Raw genomic sequence first — 17,005 nt, 5'->3', positions numbered from 1 at the left:
CTGGAGGAGCAGTGGCCCGACTGTGCCATGGATCACGGTTTATGGCAACCCTGAGCTGAGAGTCCGCGCCTCGGCTCCGTCACTGCAGCCAGCTTCCCCACTCCGATACCTGGGAGCTCTGCCGCACTCAGGCACCCCCGGTCTTTCTGTGACCCCGAGGGTCCTGAGACCACACTGTCCCGGAGGGTTCCACCCCCTGCTTAGCCACCAGAGTGACGTCCCTCAGCGGAGCCGACTTCTAAAAGTTCCGACTTTGTGCTCCGCGGCTCTATCACTTGCCAGAAGCGGCCTACGGAGGCCCTTCCCCCGCCATCTGTCCTCCCGAATATCACCTCGGATTCACTTCTCCACACGTCCTACCTTCCAGAAAGTGGTTGTTTTTCTGATGAGAGAGTTGTTGCTATTTTCTTCGATCTCCTGTTGAGTTTGTAGGTGTTCAGAATGGTTTGATCCCTATCCAGCTGAATTCCTGAGAGGAGATGAAATCCAGGTCTCCTACTCCTCCGCCATCTTCTGACCCTTCAGTATTCCATCTTATCTACCACGAGTTTGACCGTAACGTTGTGTAGTTTATATTATAAGGAGGGAGGGGACTGGTTGCTCTAAGGATTGCAATGTACATAATATTTTAATCTACGTACAGTGAATATTTTACCACATAAAGTAAGATGTTGAAAATTTAGAGATCCTCCATTTATATTGTAGTTACTGTATATTCTACATTGAAAAAAACACCAAGACAATGTTATAATCTTTGCGTGCAGCCCTCAAGTATATTTTAAAGAACTCAAGAAGAGGAGTCTACAAAAAAAAAAGCCATTTCTGTTGATCTTTTATTTTCTTGTATGATTTCCATTCTCTCTAAAGAATGTGAAAAATCTTTTATTTCATGTGAGAATGTCTTTATTTCACCTTGTTCCTGAGCGATGTTTGCAGTGGATATATAATTCTGGGTTGATGGGGTTTTTTCTTTCAGTTTTTAAACATTCCTCCACCCTCTTCTGGCCTACATGGTTTCTAATGAGAAGTCTGTATGCATTCACATCATTGTTCTCCTATAGATAATGTGTTGTTTTCTCTATGTTACGCTTTAAGAAATTTTTTTCCTGATTTTGAACAACTTGATTATGATATGTCTGGACATGGATTTCTTTTGGTTTATTCTGTTTGCAATTTGCTGAGTGTATTTGTTTCGTATGGCTGCCATAAAAAAAACCCACCACAAACTAGGTGGTTGAAAATCACAGGAATTAATGTTCTCATAGTTCTGGAGGCTAGAAACCTGAAATCAGCAGGACCACACTCCCTGCAGGACTCTTAGTGACAAGCTATTCTTCACCTCTTCCAGCTTCTGGTGACTGTTAGTAATTTTTTTTTTTTTTTTTTTTTTGGCTTCCTGGTCTTGGCCCACATCACTCCACTTTCTGCCTCCACCTTTATGTTGCCTTCTCTGTGTGTTTCAAATCTCCCTCTGCTTTTCTCTTTAAGATCACTTGTCATTGGATTTAAGGCTTAATTCAAGTAATATAGGATGATATCATCATCTCAAGATCCTTAACTTAATTATATCTGAAAAGACACATTTCCAAATAAAGTCATATTCACAGGTTCCAGGAATTAGGACAAGGACATACCTTTTGCAGATGGGGGCACCATTCAACATACTACACTGCATTTCTTGAATCTGTGGGTTTATGTCTTTAACCAAATTTGTGAACTTTTCAGCCTTATAGTTCAAATACTTCTTCAACACTACACGTTCTACTTTCCCTCTGGGACTCTTGATGACACAGATCTTAGATTTGGTATCATTGATAAATCCCTAGAGTTCTGTTCATTACTTTTTTCATTCTTTTTCTCTTTTTGTTTTTTTTTTCCCCCTTAAGATGGGATAATTTCTACTGATTTAAGTTCAAGTTTGCTGCCTATTTTTTTAGATAAATCTTTTATTTAAATTCAATTAATTAACATGTATTATTAGTATCAGAGGTAGAGTTCAGTGATTCATCAGTCTTATATAATACCTAGTGCTCATTACATCACATGCCCTCCTTAATGTCCATCGTTCAGTTACCTCATGCTGCAGCCCCTTCTCCTCGAGCAACCCTCTGTTTATTTTCTATGTTTAACAGTCTCTTGTGGTTTGTCTCCTTCTCTGATTACATCTTGTTTTATTTTTCCCTCCCTTCCCCTATGATCCTGTTTGTTTTCTTTTTTTTTTAATTTTACTGTTATGTTAGTCACCAGACAATACATCGTTAGTTTTTGATGTAGTGATCCATGATTCATTGTTTTCATATAACACCCAGTGCTCCATGCACTACATGCCCTCCTTAATACCCATCACTGGGCTAACCCATCCCCCCAGCCCCCTCCCCTCTAAAACCCTGTTTGTTTCTCAGAATCCATAGTCTCTCATGGTTTGTCTCCCCCTCCGATTCCCCCCCCTTCATTTTCCCCTTCCTTCTCCTAATGTCCTCCATGCTATTCCTTATGTTCCACAAATAAGTGAAACCATATGATAATTGATTTTCTCTGATTGACTTATTTCACTTAGCATAATCTCTTCCAGTCCCATCCATGTTGATGTAAAAGTTGGGTATTCATCCTTTCTGATGGCTGAGTAATATTCCATTGTATATATGGACCACGTCTTCTTTATCCATTCCTCTGTTGAAGGGCATCTCCCCTCTTTTCACAGTTTGGCTACTACGGACATGGCTGCTATGAACTTTGGGGTGCATATGGCCCTTCTTTTCACTACATCTGTGTCTTTGGGGTAAATACCCAGGGGTGCAATTGCTGGGTCATACGGTAGCTCTATTTTTAATTTTTTGAGGCACCTCCACACTGTTTTCCAAAGTGGCTGTACCAACTTATATTCCCACCAACAGTGTAAGAGGGTTCCCCTTTCTCCACAACCTCTCCAATATTTGTTGTTTCTTGCCTTCTCAATTTTTGCCGTTCTAACGGGTGTAGGCTGGTATCTCAGTGTGGTTTTGATTTGAAATTCCCTGATGTCTAATTATGACGAACATTTTTTCATATGTCTGTTAGCCATTTGTATGTCTTCTTTGGAGAAGTGTCTGTTCATGTCTTCTGCCCATTTTTTGACTTATTTGTTTTTTGGTTGTTGAGTTTGAGAAGTTCTTTATAGATCTTGGATACCAACCCTTTAGCTGTAGTGTCATTTGCAAATATCTTCTCCCATTCCGTGGGTTGCCTCTTTGTTTTGTTGACTATTTCCTTTGCTGTGCAGAAGCTTTTTATCTTGTTGAAGTCCCAAAAGTTCATTTTCACTTTCATTTCCCTTGCCTGTGGAGACATGTTTTGAAAGAAGTTGCTGTGGCTGATGTCAAAGAGGTTACTGCCTATGTTCTTCTCTAGGATTTTGATGGATTCCTGTCTCACATTGAGGTCTTTCATCCATTTTGAGTTTATCATTGTGTATGGTGTTAGAGAATGGTCGAGTTTCATTCTTCTGCATGTAGCTGTCCAATTTCCCCAGCACCATTTATTGAAGGGACTGTGTTTCTTCCATTGCATATTTTCTCCTGCTTTGTCGAAGATTATTTGATCATAGAGTGGGGGGTCCATATCTGGGCTCTCTATTCTGTTCCATTGGTCTATACGTCTATTTTTGTGCCAGTACTATGCTGTCTTGGTGATCACTGCTTTGTAATATAGCTTGAAATCGGGCAATGTGATGCCCCCAGCTTTGTTTTTCTTTTTCAACATTTCCTTGGCGATTCGGGGTCTTTCCTGATTCCATACAAATTTTAGGATTCTTTGTTCCAGCACTTTGAAAAATGTCATTGGAATTTTGATTGGGATGGCATTGAAGGTATAGATTGCTCTGGGTTGCATTGACATTTTAACAGTGTTCTTCTGATCCATGAGCATGGAATGTGTTTCCATCTTTTTATGTCTTCTTCAATTTCTTTCATGAGTGTTCTGTAGTTCCTAGAGTGTAGATCCTTTACCTCTTTGGTTACTTTTATTCTGAGGTATCTTATGGTTTTTGGTGCTATCGTAAATGGAATTGTTTCTCTAATTTATTTTTCTACAGTTGCATTGTTAGTGTACAAGAAAGCAATTGATTTCTGTGCATTGGTTTTGTATCCTGACATATTACTAAATTGCTGGATGAGTTCTAGTAATTTGGGGGTAGAGTCTCTTGGGTTTTCCACATAAAGTATCATGTCATCTGTGAAAAGAGTTTGACATTTTTTTGCCAATTTGAATAACTTATTTCTTTTTGTTGTCTGATTGCTGTTGCTAGGACTTCTAGTACTGTGTTGAACAATAGCAGCAAGAGTGGGCATCCTTGACGTGTTCCTGATCTTAAGGGAAAGGCTTTCAGCTTTTCCCCATTGAGGATGATACTCGCTGTGGGTTTTTCATAGATGGATTTTATGAACTTGAGGAATGTTCCCTCTATACCTATACTCTGATCAGGAAAGGATGCTGTATTTTGTCAAATGCTTTTTCTGCATCAGTTGAGAGGATCATATGGTTCTTCTCTCTCCTCTTATTAATGTGTTCTTTCACATTGATTGATTTGCGAATGTTGAACCCACCCTTGTATCCCGGGGATAAATCCCACTTGGTCGTGGTGGATGATCCTTTTAATGTATTGTTGGATCCTGTTAGCTAGGATTTTGTTAAGGAAATTGGAATTCATATTCATCAGGGATATCAGTGTGAAATTCTCCTTTTTGATGGGGTCTTTGCCTGGTTTGGGGATTAAGGTAATGCTGGCCTCATAGAATGAGTCTGAAAGCTTTCCTTCTGTTTCCTTTTTTTGAAACAGATTCAGGAGAAAAGGTATTATTTCTTCTTTGAATGTTTGGTAGAATTCCCCAGGAAATCATCAGGCCCTGGGCTCTTGCTTTTTGGGAGGTTTTGATCACTGCTTCAATTTTGTTACTGGTTATTGGCCTATTAAGGTTGTGAGTTTCTTCCTGTTTCAGTCTTGGGATTTTATAGGATTCCAGAAAGGCATCCATTTCATCCACATTGCCCAATTTATTGGCATATACTTGTTGATAATAATTTCTAATAATTGTTTCTATTTCCTTGGTGTTAGTTGTGATCTCTCCCCTTTCATTCATAATTTTATTAATTTAGGTTCTTTCTCTTTTCTTTTGGATGAATATGGCCAGTGGTTTATCGATCTTATCAATTCTTTCAAAGAACCAAACTTCTAGTTTCGTTGAACTGATCTACTGTGTTTCTGGTTTCTAATTCATTGATCTCTGCTCTAATCTTAATTATTTCTCCTCTAATACGTGGCTTAAGCATCGTTTATTGCTTTTTCTCTAGTTCTTTAAGGTGTAGAGTTGTTGGTGAATTCGGGATTTTTCTATTTTTTTCAGTGAGGCTTGGATGGCTATGTATTTCCCCCTTAGGACCACCTTTGCAGTATCCCATAGATTTTGGACTAATGAATTGTTTAATCTTCGATTTCCTAGTTCACCCAAACATATTTTTAAATTTTTTATTGTTATGTTAATCACCATCGTCATTCATGGTTCGTCTCCCCCTCTGATTTCCCCCCTTCATTCTTCCCCCTCCTGCTATCTTTTTTTTTTTCTTAACATATATTGCATTATTTGTTTCAGAGGTACAAATCTGAGATTCAACAGTCTTGCACAATTCACAGTGCTCACCATAGCACGTACCCTCCCCAATGTCTGTCACCCAGCCACCCTGTCACTCCCAGCCCACCCCACACTCCAGCAACCCTCAGTCTGTTTCCTGAGATTAAGAATTCCTCATATCAGGGGAAGAATATACGGGGAGAAATCGGAGGGGGAGACAAACCATGGGAGACTATGGACTCTGAAAAACAAACTGAGGGTTCTAGAGGGGAGGGGGGTGGGAGGATGGGTTCGCCTGGTGATGGGTATTACAGAGGGCACGTTCTGCATGGAGCACTGGGTGTTGTGCACAAACAAACAGTCATGGAACACTACATCAAAAACTAATGATGTAATCTGTGGTGATTAACATAACAATAAAAATTAAAAAATTCCTCATATCAGTGAGGTCATATGATACATGTCTTTCTCTGATTGACTGATTTCGCTCAGCATAACACCCTCCAGTTCCATCGACGTCATGGCAAATGACAAGATCTCATTCCTTTTGGTGGCTGCATAATATTCCATTGTATATATATACCACCTCTTCTTTATGCATTCATTTGTTGATGGACATCTTGGCTCTTTCCACAGTTTGGCCATTGTGGACATTGCTGCTATAAACATCAGGGTGCACGTACCCCTTCGGATCCCTACATTTGTATCTTTGGGGTAAATACCCAGTAGTGCAATTGCTGGATCACATGGTAGCTGTATTTTCAACTCTTTGAGGAACCTCCATACTGTTTTCCAAAGTGGTTGCACCAGCTTGCATTCACACCAACAGTGTAGGAGGGTTCCCCTTTCTCCGCATCCCCGCCAACATCTGTCATTTCCTGACTTGTTAATTTTAGCCATTCTGACTGGTGTGAGGTGGTATCTCATTGAGGTTTGATTTGGATTTCCCTGATGCCGAGCAATGTTGAGCACTTTTTCATGTGTCTGTTGGCCATTTGGATGTCTTCTTTGGAAAAATGTCTGTTCATGTCTTCTGCCCATTTCTTGATTGGATTCTTTGTTCTTTGGGTGTTGAGTTTGATGAGTTCTTTATAGATTTTGGATACTAGCCCTTTATCTGATATGTCATTTGCAAATATCTTCTCCCATTCTGTCAGTTGTCTTTTGGTTTTGTTGACTGTTTCCTTTGCTGTGCAAAAGCATTTTATGTTGATGAAGTCTCAGTAGTTCATTTTTGCCTTTGTTTCCCTTGCGTTTGGGGACATGTCTAGACAGAAGTTGCTGCTGCCAATGTCAGAGGTTGCTGCCTGTGTTGTCTAGGATTTCGATGGATTCCTGTCTCACATTTAGGTCTTTCAACCATTTTAAGTCTATTTTTGTGTGTGGTGTAAGGAAATGGTCCAGTTTCATTCTTCTGCATGTGGCTATCCAATTTTCCCAACACCATTTGTTGAAGAGACTGTCTTTTTTCCATTGGGCATTCTTTCTTGCTTTGTCACAGATGAGTTGACCATAGAGTTGAGGGTCCATTTCTGGGTTCTCTATTCTTCTGTTCCGTTGATCTATGTGCCTGTTTTTGTGCCAGTACCATACTGTCCTGATGATGACAGCTTTGTAATAGAGCAGCAAGTCTGGAATTGTGATGCCGCCAGCTTTGCTTTTCTTTTTCAACATTCCTCTGGCTATTCGGGGTTCTTTTCTGGTTCCATACAAATTTTAGGATTATTTGCTCCATTTCTTTGAAAACAGTGGATGGTATTTTGATGGGGATTGCATTGAATGTGTAGATTGCTCTAGGTAGCATTGACATCTTCACAATATTTGTTCTTCCAATCCATGAGCATGGAACGTTTTTCCATTTCTTTGTGTCTTCCTCCATTTCTTTCATGAGTATTTTATAGTTTTCTGAGTACAGATCCTTTGCATCTTTGGTTAGATTTATTCCTAGGTATCTTATGGTTTTGGCTGCAATTGTACGGGATCGACTCCTTAATTTCTCTTCTGTCTTGTTGTTGGTGTGTAGGAATGCCACTGATCTCTGTGCATTGATTTTATATCCTGCCACTTTACTGAACTCCTGTATGAGTTCTAGCAGTTTTGGGGTGGAGTCTTTTGGGTTCCATACAAATTTTAGGATTGTTTGTTCCATTTCTTTGAAAAAAGTTGATGGTATTTTGGTAAGTATTGCATTGAATGTATAGATTGCTCTAGGTAGCGTAGACATTTGCACAATATTTATTCTTCCAATCCATGAACATGGAACGTTTTTCCATTTCTTTGTGTCTTCCTCAATTTCTTTCATGAGTGTTCTGAGTATAGATCCTTTGCCTTTTTGGTTAGGTTTATTCCTAGGCATCTTATGGTTTTGGGTGCAATTGTAAATGGGATCAACTCCTTAATTTCTCTTTCCTCTCATTGTTAGTGATAGCATGCAACTGATTTCTGTGCATTTATTTTGTACCCTGCCACTTCTCTGAATTCCTGTTCTAGCAATTTTGGGGTAGAGTCTTTTAGGTTTTCCACATAAAGTATCATGTCATCTGCAAAGAGTGAGAGTTTGACTTCCTCTTTGCCGATTTGGATGCTTTTTATTTCTTTTTGTGGTCTGTTTGCTGAGGCTAGGACTTCCAGTATCATGTTGAACAACAGTGGTGATAGTGGACATCCCTGCCATGTTCCTGACCTTAGAGGGAAAGCTCTCAGTTTTTCCCCTTTGAGAATATTTTCTGTGGGCTTTTCATCTGTGGCTTTTATGATATTGAGGTATGTACCCTCTATCCCTATACTTTGAGGAATTTTAATCAAGAAAGGATGCTGTAGTTTGTCAGATGCTTTTTCTGCATCTATTGAGAGTATCATATTGTTCTTGTCCTTTCTTTTATTAATGTAGTGTATCACATTGATGTGCAGATGTTGAGCCACCCTTGCATCCCAGGAATAAATCCCACTTGGTTGTGGTGAATAATCCTTTTAATGTACCGTTGGATCCTATTGGCTAGTATCTTGGTGAGAATTTTTACATCCATGTTCATCAGAGATACTAGTCTGTAATTCTCCTTTTTGATGGGGTCTTTGGTTTTGGGATCAAGGTAATGCTGGCCTCATAAAAAAAGAGTTTGGATATTTTCCTTCCATTTCTGTTTTTTGTACAGCTTCAGATTTTTGATGACTGCTTCAATTTCCTTGCTGGTTATGGGTTTGTTCAGGTTTTCTATTTCTTCCTGGCTCAGTTTTGGTAGTTTATATGTCTCTAAGAATGCATCCATTTCTTCCAGATTACCTAATTTGTTGATATACAGTTGCTCATAAAATATTCTTTTAATTGTATTTCCTTGGTGTTGGTCATGATCTCTCCTTTTTCATTCAGGATTTTATTCATTTGGGTCCTTCTTTTTTCTTTTTGATGAGTCTGGCCAGGAGTTTATTAATCTTTTTAATTCTTTCAAAGAATGAGCTCCTAGTTTTGTTGATCTTTTCTACTATTCTTTTGGTTTCCATTTCACTGATTTCTCCTCTAATCTTTATTAATTCTCTTCTCCTCCTGGGTTTAGGCTTTATTTGCTGTTCTTTCTCTAGCTCCTTTAGGTGTAAAGCTAGGTTGTGTATTTGAGACCTCTCATGTTTCTCAAGAAAGGCTTGTAGTGCTATATACTTCCTTCTTAGGAGTACCTTTGCTGCATCCCAAAGGTTTTAAACAATTGTGTTTTCATTTTCATTTGTTTCCATGAATTTTTTTAATTCTTTAATTTCCTGATTGACCCATTCATTCTTTAGTAGGATGCTCTTTAGCCTCCATGTATTTGAGGTCTTTCCAAATTTCCTCATGTGATTGAGTTCCAGTTTCAAAGCACTGTAGTCCAAAAATACACAGGGAATGATCCCAGGCTTTTGGTACCAGTTGAGACTTGATATTTGACACTAGTATGTGATCTCTTCTGGAGAATGTACCATGTGCACTCGAGAAGAATGTTTATCCTCCTGCTTTAGGATGGAATGCTCTGAATATATCTGTGAAGTCCATCTGGCCCAATGTGTCATTTACAGCCCTTGTTTCAAGATGAAACCAGAGAGGGAGACAAACCATAAGAGAGTCTTAATCATAGGAAACAAACCAAGGGTTGCTGGAGGGGCGGAGGGTTGGGGAATGGGGTAAATGGGTGATGGACATTGGGAAGGGTATGTGTTGTAATGGGCACTGGGTATAAGACTGATGAATCACAGACCTCTACCCCTGAAACAAGTAATACATTATATGTTAGTAAAAAATAAAAAAATAAATATTAAAAAAAAATAAAGTCCTTGCTTCCTTGTTGATCTTCTGTTTAGATGATCTGTCCATTGCAGTGAGTGGAGTGGTAAAGTCCCCTACTATTATTGTATTATTATCAATGTGTTTCTTTAATTTTGTTATTAATTTCGTTTTTATAATTGGCTGCTCCCATGTTAAGGGCATAAATATTTACAATTGATAGATCTTCTTGTTGGATAGACCCTTTAATTATGATACAGTGTCCTTCCTTATCTCTTAGTACGGTCTTTGGTTTAAAATCTAATTTGTCTGATATAAGGATTGCCACCCCAGCTTTCTTTTGATGTCCATTAGCATGATAAATGGTTTTCCACCCCCTCACTTTCAATCTGGAGGTGTCTTTGGGTCTAAAATAAGTCTCTTGCAGACAGTCTCTTGCAGACAGCATATTGATGGGTCTTGCTTTTTTATCCAGTCTGATAGCCTGTGTCTTTTGATGGGGGCGTTTAGCAACTATTGAAAGATACGAATTTAGTGCCATTGTATTACCGTAAAGTCACTGTTTCTGTATATTGTCTCTGTTTCTCTCTGGTCTATGTTACTTTTGGGCTCTCTCTGCTTAAAGGATCTCCTTTAATATTTCTTTAAATTTTTTTTTTAAAGATTTTATTTATTTGAGAGAGAAAGAGAGCATGAGCACGAGCAGGGAGGGGAGGGGCAGAGGAAGAAGGAGAAGCTGACTCCCCACTAAACAGGGAGCCCAGTGTGGGACTCGATCCCAGCACAAAGGCAGACGCTTAACCAACTGAGCCACCCAGGCACCCCTCTCCTTTAATATTTCTTGCAGGGCTGGTTTAGTGATCACAGATTCTTTCAGTTTCTGTTTGTCCTGGAAGCTCTTTATCTCTCCTTCTATTCTGAATGACAGCCTTGCTGGATAAAGTATTCTTGGCTGCATATTTTTCTCATTTTACACCTTGATTCCGAGACCACACACACTGTGCCACCTAGGATTCTGCCCCACTTCGCCATCTGAGTGCCTTTCAGGCTGGGATGTCCCTCACTGGAGCAGACTTCTAAAAGTTCCGATTTTGCACTCCACTGCTCTATCACTTTCGGGTAGCTGGCTTACGGAGGCTCCCTCCCCCCACAGTTTATCTTCCGATATATCACCTCCAATTCACTTCTCTGCACCTACCTTGTAGAAAGTGGCCGCTTTTCTATTTGTAGAGTTGCAGCTGTTTTTTTTTTCTTAGATCTCCAGTTGAGTTTGCAGGTGTTCAGAATGACGTGATAGTTATCTAGCTGAATTCCTTGGACCAGACAAAACTAAGGTCTACTCCTCTGCCATCTTGGACTCCTCTGCTGCCTATTTCCTCTGTCATCCCCATTTTGCTATGGAGCTCATTCTGTAACTTTTTAAAAAGTTCAGTTATTGTATTTTCGACTATTTGGCTCTTCTTTGTATCTTATTTTTCTTTGAAACAACTTTTTATTTTTCCATTTTTTCCCATGAGTGTTCAGAGTTGCTTATTGAAGCACTTTTATAATAGCTGCTTTAAAATCTGAGATAATTTTAACATCTGTGTCCTCTTGATATCAACTTCTGTTGATTGCCTTTTCTTTTTGCCTGTTGAAACTTTTCCAGTTCTTCACATGCCTAGTAATTTTGGATTGTATCCTGGGCATTTTTAATGTTAGGATACACTTGCTCATATTTAAATCCTGTTGAGGATGGTGCTGTTTTTGATTTTCGAAGGCAAACAACCTCCTTAGGTTCATACCTCAGCTTCAGCCTGCCGCCTTTGTGCTAGATTTGGTAATATGGAGGTCACTGGTTCCAAAGTAGTTACATTTTCAAAGCCTTTGTGGTGCTATTCCGATCTGTCTCATGTGTGCCACCCTGAGGTCTGGATGGTTGTGTTTAGTTCTCAATATCTTTTGCATCCCAGAGGCAATCAAATCCACAGAGGATCAGATCCACAGAGGCACAGATCAAGGAGTGAGCTCAGGATTTCATAAACAACTTTAAGGTTTTTCTTAATTTCTTCCTCTTTGTGATTTCTCTGGTGCTTTACTTTTCTAGGATTTGCCTTTTTGGTTCTCCAGTCAGAAAGCTGGAGATTCAGTTACCCTACTATATGCCATGCATTTCCTTGACTGTACATGTGTCTGGGACCAAGTAGTGGGACAGAAAAGACAAAACAAGACTGGGCTTGCGCTGTCGTCTGGGATCACAGTTATATTTGTTGGAGAGAAAGGGTCCCTTCAGATGAATAAACTTCTACAGGTCCCTGTTGCTTCTACTGTCGCTGCAGCCACTTTGGGATTGCCTCAGGTTTAGAGGGCAAGAGAACATAAAAAAAAAGAAAAAAGGGGAAAACCTCTATCTTCTTTTTAGAGCATTAGGACTTCTGTTTCCTGCTCCTTGAGTGAGAACAAAAGGGCTTCTCCTAGAACCTTCTGTCTTCACTGCCTACTCTTGGGTTTTAGGCTGCATTGCATTCAGGTTCAGGTATACAGGAGGGGCAAAAAAAAAAAAAAAAAGTAAGTTCACAGTGATTTGGTGATATTCAAATTCCAGTCGTCTTCCCAGCCATCCTGTAACTGTTCACTTTTCAGCCCTCAAATATTTGCTCCATGCATCCTGTCAGGTCTTGTAGTTGCCCTCAGTGGGAAAGACAGGGCAAAGTGTGTGTGTTCTATCTTATATAAAACCAGGGCCCTTCCCACCTCCTTCCTAACCTCTACTCTGGATTGCTTCTCATCCTTCAGGAAATGATGGGGTGGTAGCTACTCTGATGGAAAAATTGATGGCTTGTTCTCACTAGTATATTATGTATACTTCAGGATCTTAGGGCTACCACTGCCAAGGGATAGTGCTTTGTCTTTATTCTGTTCGGTATTTGGTATCAAAAGCTGGTGGGCACTGAAACCAGATGGGAGTTGTTATATAAAGTTAATATTCCATTGCAGTCTGAAGGTACATTTTAGATTTTGTTTGCAGGAAGTCATCTTTTTGCTTTTGTGCTCTCACTGTAGGGTAATCATGCTGTCTTATCATACTCTCCTAGGTTTGCCCAAAGGACCAGCCAGAACATCACCTCAAGTCCTACATATGAAAGTGTAAGTAATGAAACCCTTCCCAGGCAGCACACCCAGTCAGCAGATTATCATGGCTGAGAAGGAATTCCTGGTCATTGAATCTCATGTTCTGTTCAATGTTTTGTTACATGTCCTATAACGTGTTGATACAGCCCTTGTTAGGACCTCTCTTTATCTTCTTTTTAGTCTTTCAAAATAGAGAAGTTGAATCTTACTTCTGTTAGAAAAATGGTTACGGATCAAAATTCCTTTAGTGTTATTTATAGTAGCTGTCTCTTCTTCTTCCCTTCCATCCTTTTTGACAGACTTCATACAGGCTCTCATTCCTCCCACTGTGCTGGTTTGGCTCTTGTCATGGTCTCCAGTGACCTCCATTATTACCAAATCTAGTACTGCAATTTTCAGTCCTCTTTTACCTGATTTATCAGCAGCAGGTGACAGAATCACTCACTTCCTCCTTTTTCATACATGTGACTTTCAGACACCACTCACTTTTGTTTTCTCAATTCCACTTCTCTAGGTCCTTTGCTGGCCCCCACTCCTCTACTGGCCTTCTAGTGTTGCAGACCCCAGGGCTTAGGCTTCAGACTTCTTTCCACATTCATTCTTCTAGTCTTTTGGTCTCATATCTTAAAGTACCATTCAGACTCTGACAACTTAAAATTGGTATCTCCAGCCCAAACCCCTTCTCTAAACTCAGAACTCACAAATTCACTGTCCGAGTAATCTCTTTTTGCATTCTTCCCAGTCCTGGCTCTCTACCTGCTTTTCCTGCAGGCTTCCCCACCTCAGTAAAGGACCCCTCCACTCTTTCAGTTGCTTAAGTCAAAACCTTGGAAAACAGTGCTTGACCTCTACCTTTTCACCTTTTCCCTTCACAGCATACACATTATCTAGCCACTTCTCACGGATGGATATTGCAGTGGCCTCCTCAGGTTACCCTGCTTGAGCTTTCACCTCTCTTTCCACTCCCATCCCCATCATACAATCTATTCTCAAACCAGAGCAGTCTGAGGAAGAAGAAAAAAAAAAAAAAAGTCATACATCACCTAACTGCTCTGAACCCACCTATGATTTTCTTCTGTTTTACTTTGTAAACACCTGAAATGCTGATCTGACCTCTCCCATTACCTCTCTAACCTCACCTCTCTTCCTTGGCTCACTCTACTCCAGCCATCCTGGTCTCCTCTGCTTCGGAGATGACTTTGTGTCCCCTCAGGTAGTCACAGCACCCACCTTAGGGCTGTGCTCAAATGTCTCTAATGGCGAGGCATTCCCTGACCACCATCACAGCAATAGCCCACCCCATCTACCCCAGCCTTTCTTCTCCCTGTTACCCTATTTTTATGTTTTGTTTTGTTTTTTTAAGAGTACTTGTTATTGGACATCTCTTTACATCTGTTGATTGTCTGCTTCAAGTGTGCAGGGATTTGGCCTATATTTATAGTGCCAGGCGTCTAGTAGGTGCCCAGGACATATTTGTGAAATGAATGAGGAAGTTTACAAGAAGAAAGATATTCCCATTAATCTTTATCAGTCCTGATTCGATGCCATGACCTTATGCCTTTCTGTAGGGTTAAAGATTTACTTGCCTTTTTGAGGCTGCGATTTTTTAGTCAATGGGAAACAACAGAATCTAGACTGAGCCATATATTTGTTTTTTTTTTTTAAACAACATGTTAATTTTACATTTTATATAGGAAATGAGGTACAATGGGCATGGAACCAGAGAGAAAAGTAGTTATAAATGGTTATTACCTAAAAAATAATAGTTCATAATTTCTAATTCCAATTGGGAGTATATGGTTCTTGGAATAGTGCCACTTAGAAGCCTAGGAATCTAAATAACAAAAGAAAAGCTTAATGTAGAATGTTCAAATTTGAACACTGTGCTCTAGTTTCTTCAGTTTCCAGAATATTCAAATTCAGTACTACAGCCAGTTAGTCTGCAGAACATTCCAGCAACACTGTCAAGCCAGAGACCGCCTTCCTTGCCCAGCAATCATCCAGGTACTTCAGACTTGTTACTTGCATTGAGTAAGGAAACGTGAGAATACAGGAGTCTGCCAGAGATTTACTTCTGATTGAAAATAGTTATATAGGAAGAATGACGACTTCATGTCCTTTTTTAAGCTCCATGAAGTAAATTCATGGCATATAGATACCATTATGACTGACGTTAGATTATAAAAATGCTTGTGTTGTGCTGAATGTTGTATTTGGGATGCTGAGGTAAATGAATCTTTAGCTGAAGTTTGGAAGTCCTTTTGTTATATATAGATTTGTTGCATGTGGGAGTAGCATTAGAATACCAGTTGTATTTATTTCTGGTTGTCAAGGTTTCTTAGGGTCTTATGTTTGAAGTCTGAATCATAAAGACAATATTAATTGTGCATGTGTGTGTTTACTGCTTAGGGTTTTTTTTCTTTTTTTTTGCCTAAAGCAATGACAAAGAATGATCTCCAGCCACCCAATTACTACAAGGTAATGGAGTTTGATCCCTTAGCTCCTGCTGTCGCTACAGAGTAAGTCATTTACAAAATGATTAATTTACTTTTCGTCTTGGTTTCCTTTGGTAACAGAGCTAACAGGGCTTGGTTATACATTTAATTTTGTTTAGGTCTTGGCAGAAATTGATGACCTTATTAAAAATGACTTAGGTTTTATGAAGGCTGTTGCTCTTAATGGTCTTATTGTGCTCGGCTTTATGACTAAAAAATAAAAATGCTGGGGGCTGCACATTAAGAAATAACCAGAGCCATCATGTATATTAACGGGTTCCACGCAGATGCCTTGGGAAAAAGTCAGGTTCTCTTCAGCTTGAGAAGGGCACTATATTCACTGATTGGTGACATAAGTAATACCACATTGATGGATTATTTTAACTGTTCTTTAACTACTAATCACAAAAAAAAAACACTTGTTTTTAGTCTTCACTCTATGTCAACTTAAAATGGATTAATAAAGCATTAGTGTAAACATGTCTTCTTAACTTGAAGTCCTTAGAGTATTATTTTATGATTTCATATTGGTCAAGTGTATATATTTATGCAATAGTAGGCTAATTAGAGCTTTAATATACTTTGACGATTACCCCCAGAATTGTTAAAAAGGATTAAAGCAATTTTATAGAAACCATTGTTGGGAAGCTGGCAGCCTTTAAGCAGTATCTTACTTACAGCTGTGTTTTGTTTGACCTATGTGGAATTTAAACCGTGCATTTAAAAATAAATTGCCAAAAATTAAAAACTGGGACATTGTAAAAAATATATATATATCTGGAGTTCTGGATTCCTTTGATACTGTGGCAATGCCAGGCCTGCATTTTTATATGCTAGCACTACGTTAGGACTTAGTAGTAGCTGCCTCATTAAGACAAGCTATGCTCTGCAGTTCACCAGGCCCCAACTGGCCCTTTGTCCATTTATTTGATCGGCCCAGCATGTGTTAAGCATTTGAGGTTTTGACCCCTGATTTTAAACCACTAATATAGTGATCCATTTTGGAATAATTTATGAATTTTAACAGACTTAGAGGAGTTCATTAAATATTTTTTCCTAATGTAGGACTGCAAAATTTCCCTAGGTTATTCTGCTTGAGAAAGTATCACTGAATATATTAGTGGCTTAAGGAATTAGAAATCAAATAGCATCCAAAGAGGAAGTAGGAGTTTATTATATTCCAGTTAATTAGGAAATTATAAGTAGATATGACAGTGCAACAGATATTAGATGTGAGAGAGAGAGAAGTTGGAGAGGTGGAGCTTTGGAATTCTCTACCATTGTGGTTCTTACTTTATGAGGGGGGTAGGGTGTCTCATTCCTTTGAAATTCACCTTAAGAACTTCTCTCTAAGGAAAACCACAAAGTCTTGTAGAAAAAGTTCTGGAATTTTCACATCATGGTTGTCCATGAACCCTAGGTTAAGAATTTCTGTTCTAGTAGGATGAGTACAATATTTATGAAGTTGTATACATATATGTACACACGATACATTTGGCATCCTTGAACATTATGTGCCAAGGACAATGACTGGTGCCTAATTTATA

General features: G+C 39.2%; 1 protein-coding gene across 3 annotated transcripts in view; it reads left to right on the top strand.

Moving 5' to 3' along the window:
* TOM1L1 (target of myb1 like 1 membrane trafficking protein) overlaps positions 1-17,005 on the top strand; it is a 72,739-nt gene that overhangs the window by 52,514 nt on the left and 3,220 nt on the right. For all 3 annotated transcript variants that reach the window (XM_035026799.1, XM_035026802.1, XM_035026800.1), the window contains 3 exons: positions 12,927-12,978; positions 14,856-14,967; positions 15,401-15,482. In XM_035026799.1, coding sequence (XP_034882690.1) covers positions 12,927-12,978; positions 14,856-14,967; positions 15,401-15,482 — 246 coding nt within the window. The remainder of the gene's footprint in view (positions 1-12,926; positions 12,979-14,855; positions 14,968-15,400; positions 15,483-17,005) is intronic.

This window comes from Mirounga leonina, unplaced genomic scaffold (assembly GCF_011800145.1).
Source record: "Mirounga leonina isolate KUSES-001 unplaced genomic scaffold, KU_Mleo_1.0 Mir_200, whole genome shotgun sequence".
In the NCBI taxonomy this organism is placed as follows: domain Eukaryota; kingdom Metazoa; phylum Chordata; class Mammalia; order Carnivora; family Phocidae; genus Mirounga; species Mirounga leonina.
This window is presented reverse-complemented; position numbering and strand designations above follow the sequence as displayed.